At 46.9% G+C, this 20,287-nt stretch overlaps 1 protein-coding gene across 7 annotated transcripts in view; it reads left to right on the plus strand.

Annotated features, from left to right (window-relative positions):
• DENND1A (DENN domain containing 1A) overlaps nucleotides 1-20,287 on the plus strand; it is a 150,583-nt gene that overhangs the window by 56,336 nt on the left and 73,960 nt on the right. For all 7 annotated transcript variants that reach the window (XM_063316378.1, XM_063316381.1, XM_063316385.1 and 4 more), the window contains exon 5: nucleotides 1,663-1,782. In XM_063316378.1, the coding sequence (XP_063172448.1) occupies nucleotides 1,663-1,782 (120 nt within the window). The remainder of the gene's footprint in view (nucleotides 1-1,662; nucleotides 1,783-20,287) is intronic.

Here is a 20,287-nt window from a genome sequence, read left to right on the forward strand (position 1 = left end):
CCCGTCACTCTGCGCCCGTCGCTCGCTGGAGTTTTTCCCTTTTGCAAGGCGGGAGGAGACCCAGCAGGGCTCAAGAATATTGTTGGCACTGTGGCAGGAGAGGGAAACGAACCTTTCTGGGCAGAGGGCAACGTGATTGCGGATTTCTGAAAAATCTCCAGGAGGGGCCTGGTCATGAGCCCTGCTCCTGGTGGGCTCCTGGTGGGGGGGGCTGTTCCGGAATAATTGTGCTGATAGAAAGGAAGGGGTTCACCCAGGACTCAATGGAAGGCGGTGCTTTCTAAACCCGTAATCCTGTATTATTATTATTATTATTCCTATTAAATATCCCTTTAAATTAACGTCAGGCGAACCCTCGGTGGTTGAATAAACTTGAGAAATGAGACCAACATGTGCAAAATGTGATATAATTAGACGGGGAGATCTGTGCTTAACCTGAATATGAAATATTCCTTTTGTGCCAAGGTTTTTTTAAAAAATTGTTTTAGAAACCACGCCAACAGAAGTTCTGGTTCCATTCCTTCCGATCACTCAAATATTTCTTTTCTAATCTGTGTAAACAATGGAGTCTTAATTTTTTCTTTTCTGTGCACCTTTTATGGTCTGAAAGCTGATAATATTTATTTCCTTGTGTGTTTTATGTTACTGATTCTACTACAAGTAGTCCTCACTTAACAACCATTTGTTTAGTGATGGTTCAGACTTACATCGGTGCTGAAAAAAATGACTTATGACTGGTTCTCACACTTATGACCATCCCAGCATCCGCACGGTCACGTGATCATGATTTGGGTGCTTGGCAACCAGTTCGCATTTATGACCATCGCAGCATCCCGTGGTTACGTGATCGCCATTTTCGACCTTCCCAGCCGGCTTCTGGCAAGCAAAATCAATGGGGAACTGCGTGATTTGCTTAACGACCATGTGGTTCGCTTAATCCCCACAGTGATTTGCTTAGCGACCGCCGCAAAAAAGGTTGTAAAATTGGGTTGGATTTGCTTAATGACCACTTTGCTTAGCGGTCCCAATTGTGGTCATTAAACGAGGACTACCTGTAGTCATCACTCCTGGCAATAGGGCAAACTCAGTCATATTTCCTAATTTGAGATTCCCGAGTCTTGAATGTGCGCTTAATGGTAGTGTTGAATTCCAGCTTATAAAAAATGAGCATGAAAACCTCTCTTAAATAACGTTACATTCTGCAAGATTGTAAAGACCGGTCTGATGGAATCAGTCGATTTTCAATCTCTTTTTCGTGGATCTGAACCAAACCGGTCTGGGCCCTAGCTGTGGGTAATGACTGAGTCACAAAAGTGCTCCTGCATCATAAAAATACATCACCTGGGAAGGGGCTGTTAGATTGGGAGGGAAGGTGTCTGACCAAGGCAAAGTAGAGCTTTCAGCTCAATGTCCAAGGAGTCGAACCTGGACTAGAAGGGGCGCTCGAGTTAGGAGGCTGCAGTTGGTTGGATGGTTTTCGTGGGGTGAAAGGGGTCTTTCCAAGGAGGGCGAGCAAGTCACCTGCCGCTCCGCCAGCTGTTTGGAGCTCCAGAAGTTTCAGCTTCTGGAGGAGAGCTGCCGTCTAGCCAGCTCTGCAGAGAGACTTTGCGAGGTTGAAGGCAACAGGCTGTTGACCGGTTCCTTTGTTCTTTCCACCTCCAGCCTCACGGTGGGACAGGTTGGGCAGAACTTCACGTTTGTGCTCACGGATATCGACAGCAAACAGCGGTTTGGCTTCTGCCGTTTATCGTCGGGGGCCAAGACCTGCTTCTGTATCCTAAGGTAAGCCAGAGGCCACCTCGCCTCGTGTCGCTGTTCTTCCTCCCCTGGGAAGGAAGCCCTGTTGATGTCCTGCTTCGGTGGCTTGAACAAACACCTCCCAGCTGCTGAGACAGGCCCTCGCCTATCTCTTCCGTGGGAAGTCACTGCACTCCCGGAGACTTGGTGTCGTGCCAGCCATCTTCTCGCGCTCCGCGGCTCTTCTCTCCTGCTATCTGCGTGGAAGAATTTGTCTCCCTGGCTTCTGACAGGATGTGAAAATCGCCCCCCTGTTTTGGGGATCAGTCCCGTTTCGAGGGAAGGAGAGCCACAGTTGCTGCCCTAAAGTGTCTGGGTGGAAATCTGAATGGAGAAGACTTTGGAGAAGGAGCTTGGATGGGGAGGGAGACCCTTCTATCTCTCTCAGGCATGACGTGAAGAAAGGAAAGACCACGTTAGCTAGCTGGAGGGAAGGCTACACCCTTTCCTTTCTGATCATTCACACATGCCTCGTTTTGCAGACCCCAGATTATTTTGCTACTGAGATGAGATAGGAACTGCACCAAGGAGACCTAGGAGGAGTGAGGAACCCGATTCTTCCTCTCCTGAACAAAACCATCATATCAAATCAAATCTTTATTGTGGTCTCAGACCGGCACAACCTGAACTCAACCATCTGCTGCAGTGGGATGGTTTATTCCTTTGCCTGTTCCTGGGTTCAGCCCCGGTGTCAAAACAGGTTTCCGTGCTAAACCCAGTAGAGTTTCAGATTTCCCCTTGGACAGTCCTGCCTGGAATTATGGGAAGCTGGAATGTGGCCAGCGTCTCTGCGTGAAACCTCATGGCAGCTTTGCTCTTCACCATATCCTGGTGTTATTTTCGTAAGGGCCATTGTACTAAAAACGGAAAACGTATCCTAAGAATAAGTGCTTCCAAAGCTTGATGCACAGGTATAAGACAACCTGTTCTTCCTTTCAGGATGGCTTTTGAGACAATAGAGAATTCTAGTGTTGGATGACACCCAGCCAGCACAGGGTGTTGGGAGGGAGGGAGGGAGGGAGGGAGGACAAAGTCATCGTGTTCCTATTTTATCCTGGAGGACCTTAGTGGAGCCTGGACAACCAAGGAGATCATTTGTAACTGTGATTGTGTAGTGAAGCGCACTCTTCGTCTTTCTCAAACCACAGTTCCTCAACGTCTGTTTCTAAGGAGTCTTGAAACTCTTTCGGTGGCTTGCTTAAGTTGTGCGCAGCTGACCAACGTGTTCCTTCCCAGCTTGGGAAGCACATGTCTCTCTGATCAGCAGAGGGCACGGGAGAGCACCAAACGGATCATCTGCTCTCGTCTTCAGCTTGTCTTCCGTGGTTTGGAGACCCACACTGTGAAATCCCTCTTTCTAATACTGGCAGTATTTCTCATTCCCCTCTGCCAGGTTATTTCCACCTCCATGTTAATTTAGCAGAATGGTCCACAGGCAAGTTGCTTTTGAAACACCGAAGCTGTTGGTGCTGTCAAGTTGAGGGCTGAATGTGAGGTTTCACCCTGGCCATTAAAACCATGACTTCTCCTGAGCATTTTGATACCGGATAGCTTACAAGTGTAGCTCCATGAGTTGCATTCCTTTTAACTGTTCTTAAAATGAGCTTCATTTTTTTAAAAAAAATGCTTTTTATGCTTTCTTTTTCTTATAGTATGCCTATTTTCATCTGTCCACTTTGGTCCCGGTGCTTAGATTTTCAGCCACTTCATAAAAATATTGGGACTATCGTTAGATGTCCTTTGAATAATGGCGGTTATTTTAAAGCACACGTCAAATCAAATTGATCAAACTTGCATGGCTCCCAACCTCTATATATGGAGAAGTTAGTTTTTTCCGTGTGTTCTGCTCTGACCTGATCCTTTTTCATTTCTCAGGAAAGGCTGGAAAATGACCATCCCTTCTTGCTTGGTTCAATCATTCCAAAGTCTGATTGAACCATATATCTCCAGCAGCTCCCTGGAGCTCTGCAAGTTTGATCAGTTTGATTTGATGTGTGCTTTTAAATAACCATCATTATTCAGAGGACATCTAATGAACAGGACATAATTTATGCCTTCTTCAATTCGTTTATCTATTTTTTTTTAAAGCTGTTTAAGCCAGGAGTTCTTTCTATCTTGTAACCAAAAAAGAAAAAGAAAAATCCACTGTTTAACTATGTGGAAAGAGAAATACTTTTTCAGTGTCTGAGTTTAGGAAACTTTTTCAGACATTGCCCTCCACCCTCATCCCCTCCCATTCCTCAGTAGCCCTTTCTCCGAAAAAGCTAGCTCACTTCCTCCCAGGAGCAAAAAGTGGGTCTGAATCTCCTAGTGATGAGAATACTGAAAATCATGATTTGGATGAACCCAGATTTGTGGAATTTTGTAGGACTCCCAGAGTCACTGTGTGTGAGTTGGGCAGCCGTGTAAATTTGTATAATAATAACAACAACAATCATCGTCATCATATCATTGGATCCTGGGTAAAAAATGTGTATGTTCGGTATTATTGTTTTAGGTGCTATTTTATTGGTTTTATAATCCTGTAGTTTTTGATGTAAACTGCCCTGGGAAAGTTACCCCTATTGAACAACGTTGTGCAAGTTTTAATGCAGGCATATCTAGAATTAAAAGGCTTTTTTGGGGGGAGGAGGATGTTATGCATGTTTATGGTGAGTGGGAACAGGTGGGTAAGCATGAGCCGTTCCAGGTAGAAGGTGATTGAAGGAGAGGGAGAAATTGAGCTGAAACGTGGCTTTAGAAAACCAGGATTTTAAATGCATTCTGAATGCAGGTAGCTTTCTTTCTGGAAGCGCTTGGAATTGGGAAGAAACCTCTCTGCCTAGTTACGCTCCTGAAATGCAAAATGAGCTGGATCACTGAAGCCCTCGGAGGTCTGGTTCACGCATAACGCTAAACTGTAAAGCCTAGATTGCAAAGCCCGGCAACCCAGTCCAAGCCAGATCCACTCCATCGCCATCGCCTGACAGCCCAGTGGGTAAATCCAGCCAGGGACGGCCGGCTGCCTCTTGGAATCTCATGGAAGCTAATCGTGAGATCCAACTGAGATGGAAGACCCATCGGTTGATGGAGGATCCCATTTTGGCACGTGAGGAACGTGCAGGGCGGAGGACCACATGGAAGGGAAGATTTGCAAACTGGGATGCATTAGCTCATTTTCCCTTCGTGAAGGTTGGGACCGAGCTCTGGGCATCTGTGCAGAGCACCGGCATAGGTAAACTGAGGCTGGCGTGTTGAATGCAGGCAAGAACCTGGGGGCTGTTCGGCTGAGCATTTTCACACGAGATAGATGCCTAGTTTATTTGGTGTTGGCTCTGTGCTCTAACATGAGCTATGTGGAAGTACAATTGTCTGCCATAAAGAGCTTTTTTGGTGACAGTTTGCTTTAGGGGAGATTCATTTGTCCCTGGGCCACTTTAGAAAAAGCCAGCAGTGACTGTTTCAGTTCATGAAAGTCGAAAATCTCCGCGTTGCGGCTGTAAACCCTGGTTTCCTTAGTTTCCTCCCCCTTAAATGTCTCTTGCGATCTCTATAATGAAGCAAGACAGCCCCCCCACCCCTCCCTCAGATAAAAACTGCCTGTGTTTTCATTTTATCTTTGAAAGTATTTCCACTCTTTTTTTTCCCATCTTCTTCCCCACAAACAGCAGTTGGCCATCGAGAGAGATAGGGACGACCCTTTGTTTAAAAAAGAGATAGAGAGAGAGAGCTTTGCAAGCCAACTTCAAACCAAGGTTGTTTTGTTTTGATTATTCTTCCTGGAAGTGATGTGTTGGTGAAAGTACACAGCTCTGAAATGTTTTGAGGCACGAAGCCAAAAAGGGCACCCGGGTGCTGTATTTAAATATTGATGCTGACTTTGAAAACATACAATAATGCGTAAGATAAATTAAAGGATACAAATGGTTTGGAATAAGTATTTGAGGGTATAAATGCACTTCCATCTTAGCTCTGGGGCTGAGCTTGCTTGATCTGTGCAGGAAAATCAAGGGTAGGTTAAATAAACACACACACAGACACAAACACACATGCTGCAGGGGAGCAGTTAGGAAGTCAGCAAGGCTGTGTGTTAAATCTGGTGTATGGTGCTGGGTGGAACAAAAAGGGCACGTTTTGCTTTTATTTTCTACTTGCTGGAAGTGGCTGCTGGGCCCCCCAAATCTGATTTCAAATCTGTTGCTGTCCTTGATGCAAGAGAATTTTTGTTCACCCCTTCAAAACTCAAGGGAGAATTCATGGGTTTTCATCCGTGTTGTTCCTTGCCTGTGAAGTCAACTTCTCCAAGTTTTTAAAGTCCTTGGGATTTACTCCACAGCTCATTTATTCCATTCCATTTTTAACAGAGTCTTGTTAATGTCCAGTCATCTCCTCACCCCACGGCCTGATTTATCCAGACAGGGGAAAGAGAAATGACAGCCCCTTTACAGACCCGTTGCATTTTTCGCTCAAAAGGACAGAAATCTTCTTTTGTTCACACTTTCTTTGATCTGGGCTTATAAAGGCGATTACTTGACAAGAAGCTCCTTTCCTCCCAGAATAGCACAGTTTTAATTTCTGCGTAACACACATAGCTTTTAACATTTCAAACAAATTCAACAACTTCCATGCCAGGTTGTATAGCACTGGATTCTTGGTTCCTAATTGGCTTTGTTATTTATTTATTTTTGTTTATTGGCTTTAGATCTTGCCTCTTCTTTGGGAAATCAAGGCAGTGTGGATAGCACTCTCTCCTCCAGATTTCTTCTGGGTTATGACTCTTGTTATCTCTGGATAGCAAGATGTTCTCCACACTACCACCATCCTCCTCCTCCTCCCCCTCCCTTCCCTCTCTTTGCCCAAACAAATGCATCTAGGATTACACACGGGTGTTTTTCTCCTCAACTAGTCCTTCGGCATTGCGTGCTCCTTGTAATTTTCCAGCATTCCTCAGGACTGATTCCAAGCCCACACCTACACCAGCTGCAAAAAAACGGCAACGTGAAATGCTGAGGTGGGCTGGGAGAAGATGTCAGGTAGCATACAAATAGAACTGGGTCTCTCATCTGGGCTTCTGAATGAAGTCTGCAGCTGTTGCTTCTCAGTAGGCCTCTCCAAGATACAAAACCTTATCAGTGCTCGGCTCATTTGTCCTTTGTTGCAACAGTTCTTTTCTTGCACTGAACTCCGTGGCTAGGGAAGATGGGGCGTTGAACTTGGAGGTCCAGGCACATCTAAATCCGGCAGTGGGTCAACAAAGCAGTCATTGTTTAACACATGATGGTCGGCTCATGGCAACATTTTCCTGTTGGTGACCCATGGGTGGATTTGTGGGTCAAACTCAGTCCCTGATGACCACGTGAACATATCAGTGCCATTTTCTTAGCACTGAAGAAAATGGAAGTGGAAGTGGCTTGCCAGTGCCTTTTCCTGGGACTTTTTCCAACTTCTCAGTCCTGGATTTCTTGTCTGTCTCTCATTCAAACTGTAACCACGACTGAGGTTGCTTAGCTTTTTGAGATCAGCCAAGGTTAAGGAGGGGCTGCCATGTTGCTGCAACATCTTGGATGTTCTTGGCTGAAAAAGCTGGAGATGAACAGAGTCCAATTTTCAGCCCAGGTAGCATCTACTTAACCTTGGCTGAACTTAAGTTAGTCTGTTTCAGAGATTGTTCCCAGTCTACTTCAGATGAAGCTTAGGCCTTTTGTGCCTTACTTTATTTGTTCATTCCTACTGCTCAAAGCCACATTCTTTTTACTGTTTGCCAAGATAATAATGGCCAAGCAATCCAAGACTGAGGATTTCCATCTGTTTGATGGCTGGTGTGAGTTCTTATGCCCTAAACAGGAAGTGCTGGGACATCCTTTGTGCTTCTTGTTTTCCCGCTTCTGCACCCTTTCATCTCTTGATAGGGGTTGAATTTTAGAATCTGGAGAATGATGGTATGAACAGCCACAGGTTCCCCTTCCTTTGTCCTACCAGTCTTAATGAAGTCCAAACTCCTTTGCTACAGCCATGTGGACAGCAGCCTTAATCTTGCACTTAGCCATCATTAAGGTTCTTTCCTCTTCATTCAGTCATTTCTATATCTCACGCAGAGCCCGGTTTAAGTTTGTTAGTCCAGTAGAGCTGCCGAGAGGCACATCTGGGGGCTGAGGAGGAGCACTGCAAAATGGTCCAGGGGCCTCTGCCGCTTCACCTTAGGATAATGGCAGGATGGGAAAGGAACCTTGTGGACATGATCAGAGGCACTCTTGCCCTGTTTGCTGAATTTCCAATTTTAGCCCAGGTGGGATTTGGAATAGAAATCATGGTGTGAAGGCAGAGTAAAGGCTGGTAGGTGGTAGAAGAGTGGCATACATAATTTCTTCTACTTCTTGAAAGTGATTTCCAAAATTTAAGTGCTGATCTGGCCCCTGAAGATAGGCTGACAAGCATATCCACAGTCGATGGGATGGAAGTAGGTCTGCAGAACCTCTGGGAGCTGGATTTAATGTAATTTGGGGCTGGAAACAAGCTGGTTTGCAGTAGTGCCTAACAAAGGGAGGACAGCTTAAATGTCTGAAGCTGGTGGTCGTCTGAAAGGGCTTGGCAGGATCCCCTTTGCAGTCCTGATTCTCCTCCTCAATCCCTGCCTTTGGTCATCTGATCGTAAGGCGTTACACCCCTGGTAACTGAGCAGGGAGAAAGTCTTCCTTCCATGAACGAGCACAGTCCCCTTTAAAAAAATAATTAATTAAGCAGAAACACGTGGAAGGATCAGGAATATCTTGAGGGATTAAGGAGGAAAACATTCTGAATCAGTGCTTCTTACAGCTTGTACTCAGAGCAGGTTCTGCTGAGAATAAATGTGAGTTAGTGTGACCTGTGACCTTCCAAAGGGTTGACATGGATTTCAGCCAGAAACTATCCACAGAATTCTTTTGTTTGGCTCCTTGAAAGTCCCAGCCAGTGCAAGGGTCCAGCTCAAAGGGAGCAGAAGCAGAGTTCTCTTTTTCCCATGCTTTGGAAGCAGTGGACCCCATTTCCCCGGAAAGGCGATTTTAATAGGACTCCGTGGCCCGAATGCAATAGGAACTGACAGCTTCCTGGCTCGGACCTGACAACGGACTGGGCGTCGAGGCATGGGGGTGCAGGCAGCTGGGGGGCTGCCAAGGGTGTGGGGCTGTGCAGCTACGCAGAGGAGAAAAGTTCTTGCCAGCACTGCAGTGTCCCTCTGCCCCAAAACAATCCTGTTCCCATTTTGGAGCGTTTTGCGAGACAAAAAAAGGAGGAGTCGCAATATCCTTTAAATAATATCCTGGCATCCTTTAAAACCTTCAGCTCAGTCCCCCCCTTCCTTTGGTCATCTCCCCACTCCCAAAACACCTATTAGATTGACAAGTCGAAGAGCTGCTTTGCGTGGTTGTTGTAGAAATTAGATGGGGGGGGGGCGTTGCTTTCATTTTAATAGCTCTCCTACCAAATGTTTTGTCAGGCGAGCTTCCGAGGGAGGCACAGCCCTGTTCAGAGAGACTGGCGTGGAAAATTTCAGGTCCGTTGCTGGAAAAATACCCCCTGCGTTAGGTTCCTAAAAACTGGATTTTGCTGCATAAATCTTCCAGCAGTCATCCAGTTCTTAACAACTTGCTGTCCTGCATTCCCCCACCCCCACCCCCTGCCCCGTGCTTTCCATTCCTCCACTGACTCAGCTCGAGTCAACTTTCTCAGGATGCTGCCCAGATGCAGCTTTAGCAAAAAACAAAAAAAAATTACTTCCAAAAAATTAGGGATCCCGGGGCAGATCACACAAGGACCACCTCAGGTTCTTTTGCAGGGGGCATGTGCATGTCTCTGTGTGTGTGTGTGTAAAAATGGAACGATGGGCAAGTTGGGCACGTTGGGGAAAACTGCCAGACTCGACGGTCACGGCTTTATTTCTTGCAAAAGGGAGGTTGATGCCTGCAATCTTTTGCTCTCTGTTGTGAACCGGAGCCTTCAAATGAGTCATTAGTTATTCATTTGGCCTCCAATAGCTCTGTGAACCTCCTTCAGAGGGTGGTTGTGAGGCTCGCAAAATTACAACTGATAATTGGGTGTTCAGCCTAGAGAGGCCACGTTGAAAAATATTGAGGCAATCCAACCCGATTGAAGCAATTGTTGGATTTATTAAGGAGGCACTTTTCTAAGGTTCAGGTGTATCCCTGGTGAAAGTCCAGGTGAAGGGAATGCTAGGGAAGCATGGAGTCCTGTTAGGTTTCCACGGTTGTAGGGATTATACGCCAAGCTAAGATTCCACAGGTCTCAATCTATATCCAGTTGAGTGCATCAGCCTCCCTCCTCTGCTCTCTCCTGGATGTCTGAGCGGCTTATTGGCGATCGGATGTGGTCTGTGCAGCCCCATAAGAGCCCTGTTAATCTTTATTGGGTTAGCAAATGAGCAAGAGGAAGATGACTAAGCTTGGAGAAGAAGAGAACGCCACAGGTTGTGGACCTCCACCTGGCACTGAATGCTTTCTAAAAGCCAAGCTGTTTTTATTTATTCCTTTGTGTTTCAGTCCTACCAGTCTGCACCAAGGGGATCCTCATGGCAGCTTACAGTGCAGTAATCTGAAATACAGTAGCGAAAAGGTAACCCAGCTCAAGTCAAGGCTAGATCCTTTACAATCAGAAGTGTGGTTCTTGTAAAAAGGAAATCGGTACTGTGTCCTGTCTGTCCACTTTAGAATCACATCTCCTCTTTCCTTGTTGTGACTATTACTGTTGCAACTTTTTTTTTAATCCTCTGTTTCCTCCCAAGAATTCAGGACAGCATATAAGGACTCCCCTTTCCTTTGGTAATCCTCAAACCATCCCTTGAACGCAGCTGCGGCTGAAAGGCACTGGCCAGCCCATGGTCACCCAAGGAAGCTTCTTAGCTGGGCGAGGCCTTGAAACCATCTCTCCGTAATCTTCAATTATCATTGCCTAGGGGTTGAATTTTAGATTTTTAATTCCCATCTTCTTGTCTTTGGCAAACTACCATACAACTAAAAAAAAAGTCTTGTCAATTTAGTTCTCCTGGAATAGCTAAAATGCAGAAGCACCCCATTCTGGAATTTGGAGCTGTGTCGGCCGAGGGGGTTGATTCCATGATTCCACACAGACTTCATTTGGTCCTCCATTGCTGAGAGGCTGCGTCCTTTTCTCGTTCCTGGTCAGGGTCTCTGGCTGGCTTCTGTGTTTTTCTCCGGGCTTGTGGGGGGTTGAGGGGTGGGTAGCTTGAGTTCTTCCAACAATTCTCTTCCATTCCCCAAAAGCATTTGGCAAGCAAGACCCGTGCAGTGTGCTTGGCACAGCAGCCGCTCTTGGCTGGCCCCTTGCCCCGCTCAGCCCAGCAGCTGCCAGATACCCAGTGGCAGTAGAGCTTTGCCTGGAACTCAAATCTTGTCAGCTTGGTGTGGGCAGGGGGGAAGCATCTTGGCAGCCCTTTTCAACCGGCTGATTCAGCCGCAGCCCGTTCTCCTCCATGTCCTCCCTCAGGCCAGCGCTGACCCTGAACGGCAAACCCAAAACAGAGTTGGGGAACCGTGATTGGGAAAAGGGAATTCCAAGTTTCCTTCTGCCACTGGGGGGGTGGGAGAGGAAAGTGTTGTAACGAAGGAAATGGGAAAGGCATCTGTCTTTTAGGATACGACATTTCTGAACTGCCCTCGGCCCCTGTTGAGGGTGATTTTGTAATTTGCTCATCCGAGCCCTTTCTTCCTTTCCAAAAAATCCAGCAAATGTGGAATGATCCAGCCATGCTTTTGGTAAGAACAAATGCTAGGCAGGATTCCTGGCTAGTTTTTCAAGAAGGGACACTTCCTAAACATGTCTACCAACTAGGGCAATTACAGGACAAATGGGTGCCCGAGGGGAGGAGAGGTGTCTTCTGAGGGCATCCGTGCCCTTGAAAGCACATGCCGGGGCGGCTTGGCATTTGTTCCATGGTCTTACCTCTTGTCCTGCAAGAGAACAAACAATCTGTCCTAAATTTAGGAAGATTTCCTAATGGCAACCCTTGGGTATAAATTTCAGTGTTTCTTGAAGAGGCTGGGGCAGAAACCGAACCCAACGACAGGAGAAAGATCTGGAGATGTTTTGGGAAAGGCTTTACTCCCTCCCCACTATCTTGTGCCTCTGGATGGAATGAGAAGACCAAAGTTCTGGGAATTGCACAAATGAAAGCAGGGAGCCTGCTTTATTTACCAGGAACCCCCTTTCCTCCCCATTCATTAATTAGGCCTTCCTAAGGCACCTTCTCTAGTTGCCAAGCAACTGTAATGGTAGTTGTTAAAGCCTGCCACTTTTTATTAACCCTTTGGCCCTGGGTAAGTTGGAAGTTCCTCTTTTAGCACTAATGCAAAATGCATTAGCACATCACTTGGGGAAGCCCAGATTCATCCCCCCCCCCCCAGCTTCAAAGAGGGAAAAGGGATATGGCGGGATGGGGGACGGCACTGAAGAGGCAGGGCAGCCTGGCCTTCGCTTCCAGGATTTGGTCCCTGCTTCCCTTTGGGCTTGCTCCAAGGAGTCTGGAAGACATCTGTCAGGGGGCAAAGATCTCTCCGCTGCTGACAGAAGCGGGCAAGAGAGATTAGAAACCAACTTCCGCCTTCTAAAAACAAGAACCAGCGAGATTCCCAAGGGGCCTCAGCTGATAATGAGAGGAGGTGGGAGGGGAGAAGAACCACATGTGGAGGCTGGGAAGGCCCCACGTGTTACCACCTTGGAGCATCTTCAGAGGGCATTGTCCTGCAGAAAGGGGTTGAGATTTGCCTTGAGGTTGCTGGGCTAACGTAGCCCAGCCTCTCCCTAGAAGGATACCTTTTGCAACTGGTGGATCAGAGGAAGTCCCATGGTGCAAACTTAATCCCTGCTTCTAAGCACGTATGTCTGGCTGGGGGGGTGAGGCGGACGGGTCGACGGGAGAAGGAGCAGGCGGCCTTTCTGTTGAGCAGAGTTGACAGTCTAGATTGAATTCAGACGTTCTTGGAGGCTTGCTGCTGAGCGTTGGGGGTGTTCTTCCTACTGTAGGAACGGGCTACCCTGAATAGTCAGTGGGGACTCACTGCAGCTCCTTTTTGTGGTAAACAATTTTATGTGTACGTGGTTGCTTCAAAAGGCATGGGATGTCGACAGCTGACTGAAAGGTAATGGCTGGCGTACAAAGGGAACCAACGCTAATAAGCAGTAATAAGCAGGTAGTGTAAGTGGGAGCAAATCCATGCTCCGAATAAGAATCCAGGTCCAGAATCTAGATTACAGCTTCCTAATGGACTTTTCAGCCTGAACTTGCTCCCCACTTTCTCCTTCCAAATCCTCTGTTCCACCAAAGCTTGAGCTAAACCTTGAATCCATATCCTCAGTTCTAGCTGGTTCTTGAGGAATCGCATTGGCCTAGTTCAGTCCCTCTCTTTTCCCTTTTCCTAACAATTCCTTCTCCGTTTCCCCTTTTGACTCCTCTTCCTTCTACCTCCTCCTCACGAGCCCCAAGCCCAACATAGGATTTCTAGGTCTGAATTCCTGTCTTGACAACCACCCTGTGGCTCTCCACCTTCCAACGTGGACCTTTCGCGTTCAAGAATTGATCACGCTCTCTTCACATCTGCCATGCACCTATTGTCCTCTCTTCTTTGCCTTCCTTCCCCACCCCTAAACTTAATACAAGATGCCTCTCCCCCACACGTGCCATTTGTTTTTTAAAATGGTGGCAGCAACATGGTGTCTTGTTGTGAACACTTGCCAACCACAGTGAGCTGACAGCACAGAAGTTCCTTGACTATTTGATGGAGTGGCATGAATTATTCCACGTGAAAATTTTAAGTTACTTGTCATTCATTCTGGGCATTGTTGTTCCTCAGACCCGCAAAGAGGGGATGCATTTTCCTTAAAGTCATCAATTCTGTTGAATGTCCATTCTTATCTGCTCTATCTCTCTCATTTTGACTTCAGTCCAGCCAAGCTGAAGAGCATCTCATCAGGAAGCAATTGCAGGATCTACCCACAGCACTAGGGTATGCCGATCAAAATCACCTTGTAAAGAAAGCTAGTTGGTTCCACGCTGGCTACAGTTCCTGATGATGATTGTCCAAACATCCGTGCCAAGCTGCAGCTAGATGCAAACAAAGATTGATTGATCAAATAAATAAATAAATAAATAGGTTTTGGTTAAAAGGAACAGCCCATTTTCTCAGCTGTTAATGTCTCTTCTGATCGTTGCTTAGATCAGTCTTTCTCAACCTTTTGACCCTGGAGGAACCCTTGACATATTTTTCAGGCCTTGGGAAACCCCTGCTCATTTAGGCTCTAATATAGGCCAGAAGTTACAAAATCATTATATTAGTTTCATGAGTAGGCCCGTCTATATGCACTAACAGTGTTCTTAAACTGAAAATAAAGAATGAAACTTACCTCTTTAATGTGAAGTTGCCCAAATTTGAAACAATCTTTGAAATAAATCATGACCTCTCATGGAACCCTGGTTGAGAAACCCTGGCTTTAGACAGTGACTGTGTGCTTGAATCAATGGAAGTCCATGTTCTGCCTGGGACGTTTTAGGATGAGCTAGTATGACCTATCACATTTCTTCCTCTGGACATGAATACTTTTGATTCGTAGACCACAGGGAAGGAAAAGGGATATGTTCCAAGTCTGGAAATGAAAGCTGGACCCCACCTCATTGCCGTCTATATTCCATTGAACCGGAGTCCAGAATTATAAGGAAGTACAGCCATCACAAGCTGGGGGCTGGCAGATACTCTGAAGGTAAAGTAAGAAGACTATAGATGGTAGGAAGGAAGGTGATCCTATAGGGCAAGCTGCTGAAGAACTGTCAGACATTTCTGTACATCTAAGGACTTTCTTCATCCTGGATGGCCCATAAAAATAGACCATTAGAGCAGGATAAAATTGGCCTCATTTTGAAGAGCTGCGGACAACCCAGCCATCAGGCCATCGTGTGACCCTCAGTTCCTCCATCTTCTTCCCAAATCCGTGCCCACCCTCTTTCTCTGCCAGCGAGGCTGTGCTTCGTTCCCTTTATCAGCAGCTTTCTACTCTTAACAGTCCATGTTTACATGTGCAGATTTACATTTAGAGTCTTCTGTCTCTATGTGTCACCAACCCTTCCCCACCCCCATCTCCACCAATTTGCTTGAGAGCAGCCTCTTTTTTTAATTCTTCAAACCAAGAAAATTAAAAGGGATTTTTCAGCTCTGCCTGGGCAGCCCTAATGTGTTCTGGGATTTATTGGAGCTGATTGGGAATTCATGTATTTTCACCTCCGCTAGCGGAACTCAGAGGAGCTTTAAAGCCACGCACCCTGCTCCAGGGCCTGTTCTCCTTTGGCCCAACTCTTCCACCAGCTAATTGACCATCAGGTCTGCTTCTCGGTGGGTTTTGCTTCACTGCCGTTGGGTGGACGGTTCTCCCTTCCTGCTGAGTTCCCATCTCAAGAGTAATTTCTCGGGCTTGATCTGAAACAGCAGCATTGCATCTTCAAGAAGGATCCACTGCTCTTGGGCCTGTCCTCAAAGCTGGATCCATTTTGTGGGGTCTTTAAAGGAAAATCCCAACATATGGGAGAGCCTCCCCCTTCCTTCCCTCCCAGATTTCCTTCATCTGCTTAGAAAATTCCAGTGAGGAATTCTCAGATGATAGCTGGCTGTCAGGGTGGATGGTTGTGCCAGAAAGGACGTTGACTTTACATGGAATAAAAGAGGCCAAGAGAGGGAACACCAAAGGCCACTGATTAAGGGGTCAGCTTTACAATGAGTTAGAGCTTTAAGTCCAGGCAGTTATTTTGCCAAAGAAAGCTTGCAGGAGCTGGGCTGGGAAGCTCATCTGAATCCAGTAATTTTATGCAAAGAACTTACTTCTCCTGCACACACTGGCTATGTTTCCCTGAATTTGCTGACCAGCTACAGGTCCCCCCATTTCAGTGAGGCACATTTGGGGGGCAGCTTTAATTTGATGCCTCTTTTTGTGCTTGCTCGGCCAAAAGTTGGGTTTTGTTTTGTTTTTTTCTGGTTTTGCTTAACCCAACGGGGCAGCCTTCCTCTCTTGAAGCTCTGCTCAGCCCTCTTTTTGCCAGGATGCACACTGTCTTCGTGCTCCTTTTATGGGAGAATGCTTTTCTCTGTAGGATGAATGGGCCACAGCATCTATAGAAGCTGTTCCGTTCTGCCACTTGTAACAATTGTGGGATTACAGTTCAGGCTGAGCCACATGCAACTGAAGGTCCCTGAGAAAAACCCTCGGTTCTTCAGGAGAGGAACAGCGTAGAGGTGGAGTCCCTGCTTTGCCAGCAAAAAGGATTTACTTTTGACATCTTACAGCTTCAGTTGGGAAGGACTCTTATTTGTCTGAAAGCTTTCTCATGCTGTAGGCTGATCTGCAGATAACTTGGACTTCAACCCTTAGGTTGAAGCTGGCGTGGCTAAACACTAAGCCAGTGTTTGGCATGAATTTTGAGAAGCTGGATGGGGTTGGGGTGGACCTTCTCCCAGTCCGCTCTGCCTGTTTTCTCCTTACTATGCCAGGGTCCCTCTCCCACACCCATGATGCTTTCCTTGACAACTTGCTTGCCAATGCTGTTCTCCCTAGTTCTCCTTGGAACAGCTCTACGTCACCCCATATTGTTGATTTCAAGAGGCGTTGAGGGAAGAGCTTCCTCCCTTAAAATTCCCCCACTATTTTTGCAGATGGTGACATGGGGAGTGGGGGGGGAGGAGTTAATGTCATTTCAATTCAGCCCTACTTTTTACAGATGCACATTTCTCTAGCATGTTAGAGCCACAGGAAGTTACTTTAATAATTCCAGATTTTTTTTCCTCCTTTGCAGTAAGTTTTATTTTATTTTATTTTATTTTTTGCTAGTATTTTCTTGGGTGCTGTTTTAATCTTGTCACCAATAGGCACTCCAGGTTTTCAGTCCTGATAGGCGGGTGTCGCTGCCTTAAGAAATTCAAATGGGGCGCTCAGAATGAGATCTGGGACAGCTTGTTCCAGATTTTGGGGCTACATGCCCGGGCTCGGGAATTTTAAGCAGCCCTTTTGGGTTGCTGTGGCTTAGCCAAGCGAGTGGACCAGGCAGGTCAACTGGCCCATCCTCCAAAGGAAATTGATGGAGGGGAAGCCTTCTGGGGGGCTTCTTCAAGGGGGGGCTGTATAAAGGATTAGTTCCACCCTCCCCAGCCTCTAATGAAGCTGGGTCCAACGTGTGAGCGAAGCTGAATTCCCCACATTACAGACTGGAGCAGGAAGGAGTGATGTTCCAAGACGCACCGTCCCTTCTGTGGCAGTCATGCCAGTATCTCATCAATATGCATGATTGTTGCCATGGTGACATGTGTGCGCGTGTGTTCCTTAAGCTTGCAAGTGTGAAAATGTCTCCCTGTCATGGGCAGACAGACAGCCTGTAAGGGCAGAACGGGGAATTAACAATAGGCGTAGCGGTGAAAGATACACCCGTGTGCCCTGGGGTGGGTGGGAGGGTTGACAAAACGGGGGTGTGTGTGTGCTTGACTTGAGAGTTGGCAAGCGATTTCCAGCAAGTGCCAGAGAAAATGGTAGGGTTTTGCCTCTTTTCCCCAGCCCTCTCCCCAAACCCCACGCCTGCAAAGTAGGATGTGGGAAACTTCTTCCTGTGCCATTTGGTACATGGAAGAACCACCACTGTTGTTTTCCTGTGAGAGGATGTGGATCCGGGGTGCAAAGAGCATCTTTGTGGTCCCCGGAGAGGGCTTAAACTGGGACCTTTCTATATTGATTGCCATTGGGGCGATTTGCAGAGTCAACCGGTTGCTTTGTGCCTGGCATACGCGCAAGGCAACGGCTCCAACTCCCTCTAGGCCCTGATCCTGCTCACCTTTAGAGCGTAATACAGTACTCAGACATGAGTCTTACAAATGGTAGGGCCTAAATCAGCCTCTTCCTCCTCCTCCTCCTCCTCCCCCTTCCTCCTCCTCCTTTCTTTCTCTTTCTTTCTCTCTCTCTCTCTCTCTCTCTTTCTCTTCTTTGTTCCTCCTCCTCCTCCTCCTTCCACCTCCTCCTCTTTTTCTTTCTTTCCTTCCTTCCTTCTTTCTTTCTCTTTCGCTCTTTCTTTCTCTCTCTCCTTTCTTTCTTTCTTTCTTTCTTTCTCTCTCTTTCTCTTTCTCTCTTTCTCTTCTTTGTTCCTCCTCCTCCTCCTTCTTCCCCTTCCCCTTCCACCTCTTCCTCTTTTTCCTTCCTTCCTTCCTTCCTTCCTTCCTTCCTTCCTTCCTTCCTTCCTTCCTTCCTTCCTTCCTTCCTTCTCTTTCTCTCTCTCTCTCCTTCTTTCTCTCTCTCTCTCTTTCTCTTTCTCTCTTTCTCTTTCTCTTCCTCCTCCTCCTCCTCCTCCTCCTCCTCGCCTGCCAAGTGCTGGGGGCTTGGCCTGTTCACTCCCAGGCCAGCCAAATAGATAACCTGCTGCTCCTCAGCTCACCCAGTCCTGAGGCAGCCTCTGCCCCCCCCCCAACCCCCGGCACTCTTGCACCCAGCTCTTCTATACACCTGACCTTGGGAGCCGCGCTGTGATTTAGGAGCTTTCGTGCCTATCTCTCTGCCATTCTAATGAGCTCTTTTAAAAGAAAAAGAAAAATCAAAGGCATGTTAATGGTGGAATCTTCACATTTCAAAGGGAAGGATATTTATTATACAAACTTCCAACTCATTAAGTGTGTCTTGATGTGAGAAGAAACAGCTGTTTCAGCTTTGGGGTGTGTGGAGGGAGAATTTTTCTCCCCTTCTCCCTCCCCGCTGTACCTCTCTTCTTCAAAGATTAGGAGAGATCATCAGATATTTAAATTGTGTTTCTCACTGAACTGCGTGGCAACCCTTCCAGATATTTTCTTGGGCTTGGTTGCGTTGTGCCAATTAAAAAGTCAAAAGGGTTTCTCACCACAAAACTGTGCAGCCTGAGACTCCAACCTGCAAAAGCCTTGGGTGAAACCCTCAAGGAGCCTTGACACTGTGTATTTCTTCACGCACCAGAGGGGAACATTATCAAAGCATGAGGAATATTGATACGTGCTACATGAGATACATTTAAGGCCATTTTCATTATTTGTATTGGTTTTTCTCTTGGCCACACCCATCTCTTTGTCTTAATCCTGACTACCTTTTGGAGAGAGGTCCATGGCACGTGATTCAGAAGTCAAGGGCACGCCTTCTTCCCATCCACCCACTCTTCCCTTGTGCATCTATGTAGCCTAAGATATGTGGCTTAGATAAATACAGTGATCCACTACCTTCTGGTTCTGGCCTTGGGTCCATCCAGCCAAGGATTTTTGACGTAATAGTAGAGGTTCTGCAACGTGATTTCCCCCCTTCCTTTGTTTCTCGGATTCCTTTATAATGAGAAATCTCATTTTACAGCTGGAAGGGTCTCTCTCAATCTTCAATGCATTTAGCATGGAGAAATCTGGCTAAGGCACAGTCTTGGCTTCTTGTACAGGAGAAGGTAGGGAGTTACCTACACTCAGACCTTTGGTCCTTTCTGTCCAGCATTGTTGATAATAATCAACATCAGCAATTACCCTCCAGGATTTCCTCTGGGCCGCCTGGAAAACCTGGAGACCTTTTGCCCACCGAGCAGATGCTCTGTTGTTGAGCTACATTCTTTCCCTGCTTGAATCTCAATCCAGTTGAAGCTTGATCCTGGATTGTTGATCAGAGAAGGGCAGCCAGAAGGCCAGCACCTTCTGTTGGTACAAGGTCTGGCCCATCTATCATTTATAGGTCTTTATTCATATGCTTCCTCCTGTCTCCTAAGAGGCCTCGAAGCTTTGAAATCCAGCCCCAGGTAGCCCACTGAAACTAACTCTCAGGAGGTCCTGATAGGAGATGTTTCTCCATGTGGGTTGCGGCGTTAGGGTGGACCCCAATCCAAACAAGCCATGGCTACAGAGCATCCTTTGACACGAATGCCTTGGTTTTCCTCTCAGCTACAGGGTGGAACAGCATGGAAAGGGAATGGGTCTATCCCTTATCACTGAAGGGGAGGATGCAGAAAGATATGTTTTTCCATCTTCCTTGCAACCCAGAGCAGCTGTTACATGTCACGTTGAAAGATTCCCACGGTGAACTCTGACTCAGTTTAAACTTGGAGTATAATGACCTATTATTGGATTGGACCAGAGGCCCATCTAGAATAGCCTTTGGTCCTTGGCCATGGTCAGTCAGAGGCCCCAAGTGGGGCCCAGAGGTGACTGACTTCCCTGTTTTTCCCCACATCTGGTTTTCAGAGGAAGATTCAGTGGTTCTATTTGTAGTTCGTGCCTCTTAACGTCAACGTGCTCCGTATGACACCCTAGCAAGCACCCGCAGGAGCCAACGGGTGACGTTCTCCAGGCAGTTCCTTGCTTTGGCGGGAATGATTTCTGGTCTGCTCTGGGGTGGCGCATTGTGTCAGCCCAGGCTGTATTGTAGCCAGGAGGAACGCATCAGGCCGTGCTTGCTTATCTCCTCTGAGAGGGCTCTTCGGTTTGTTGAC

This window comes from Candoia aspera, chromosome 16 (assembly GCF_035149785.1).
Source record: "Candoia aspera isolate rCanAsp1 chromosome 16, rCanAsp1.hap2, whole genome shotgun sequence".
Taxonomy (NCBI): domain Eukaryota; kingdom Metazoa; phylum Chordata; class Lepidosauria; order Squamata; family Boidae; genus Candoia; species Candoia aspera.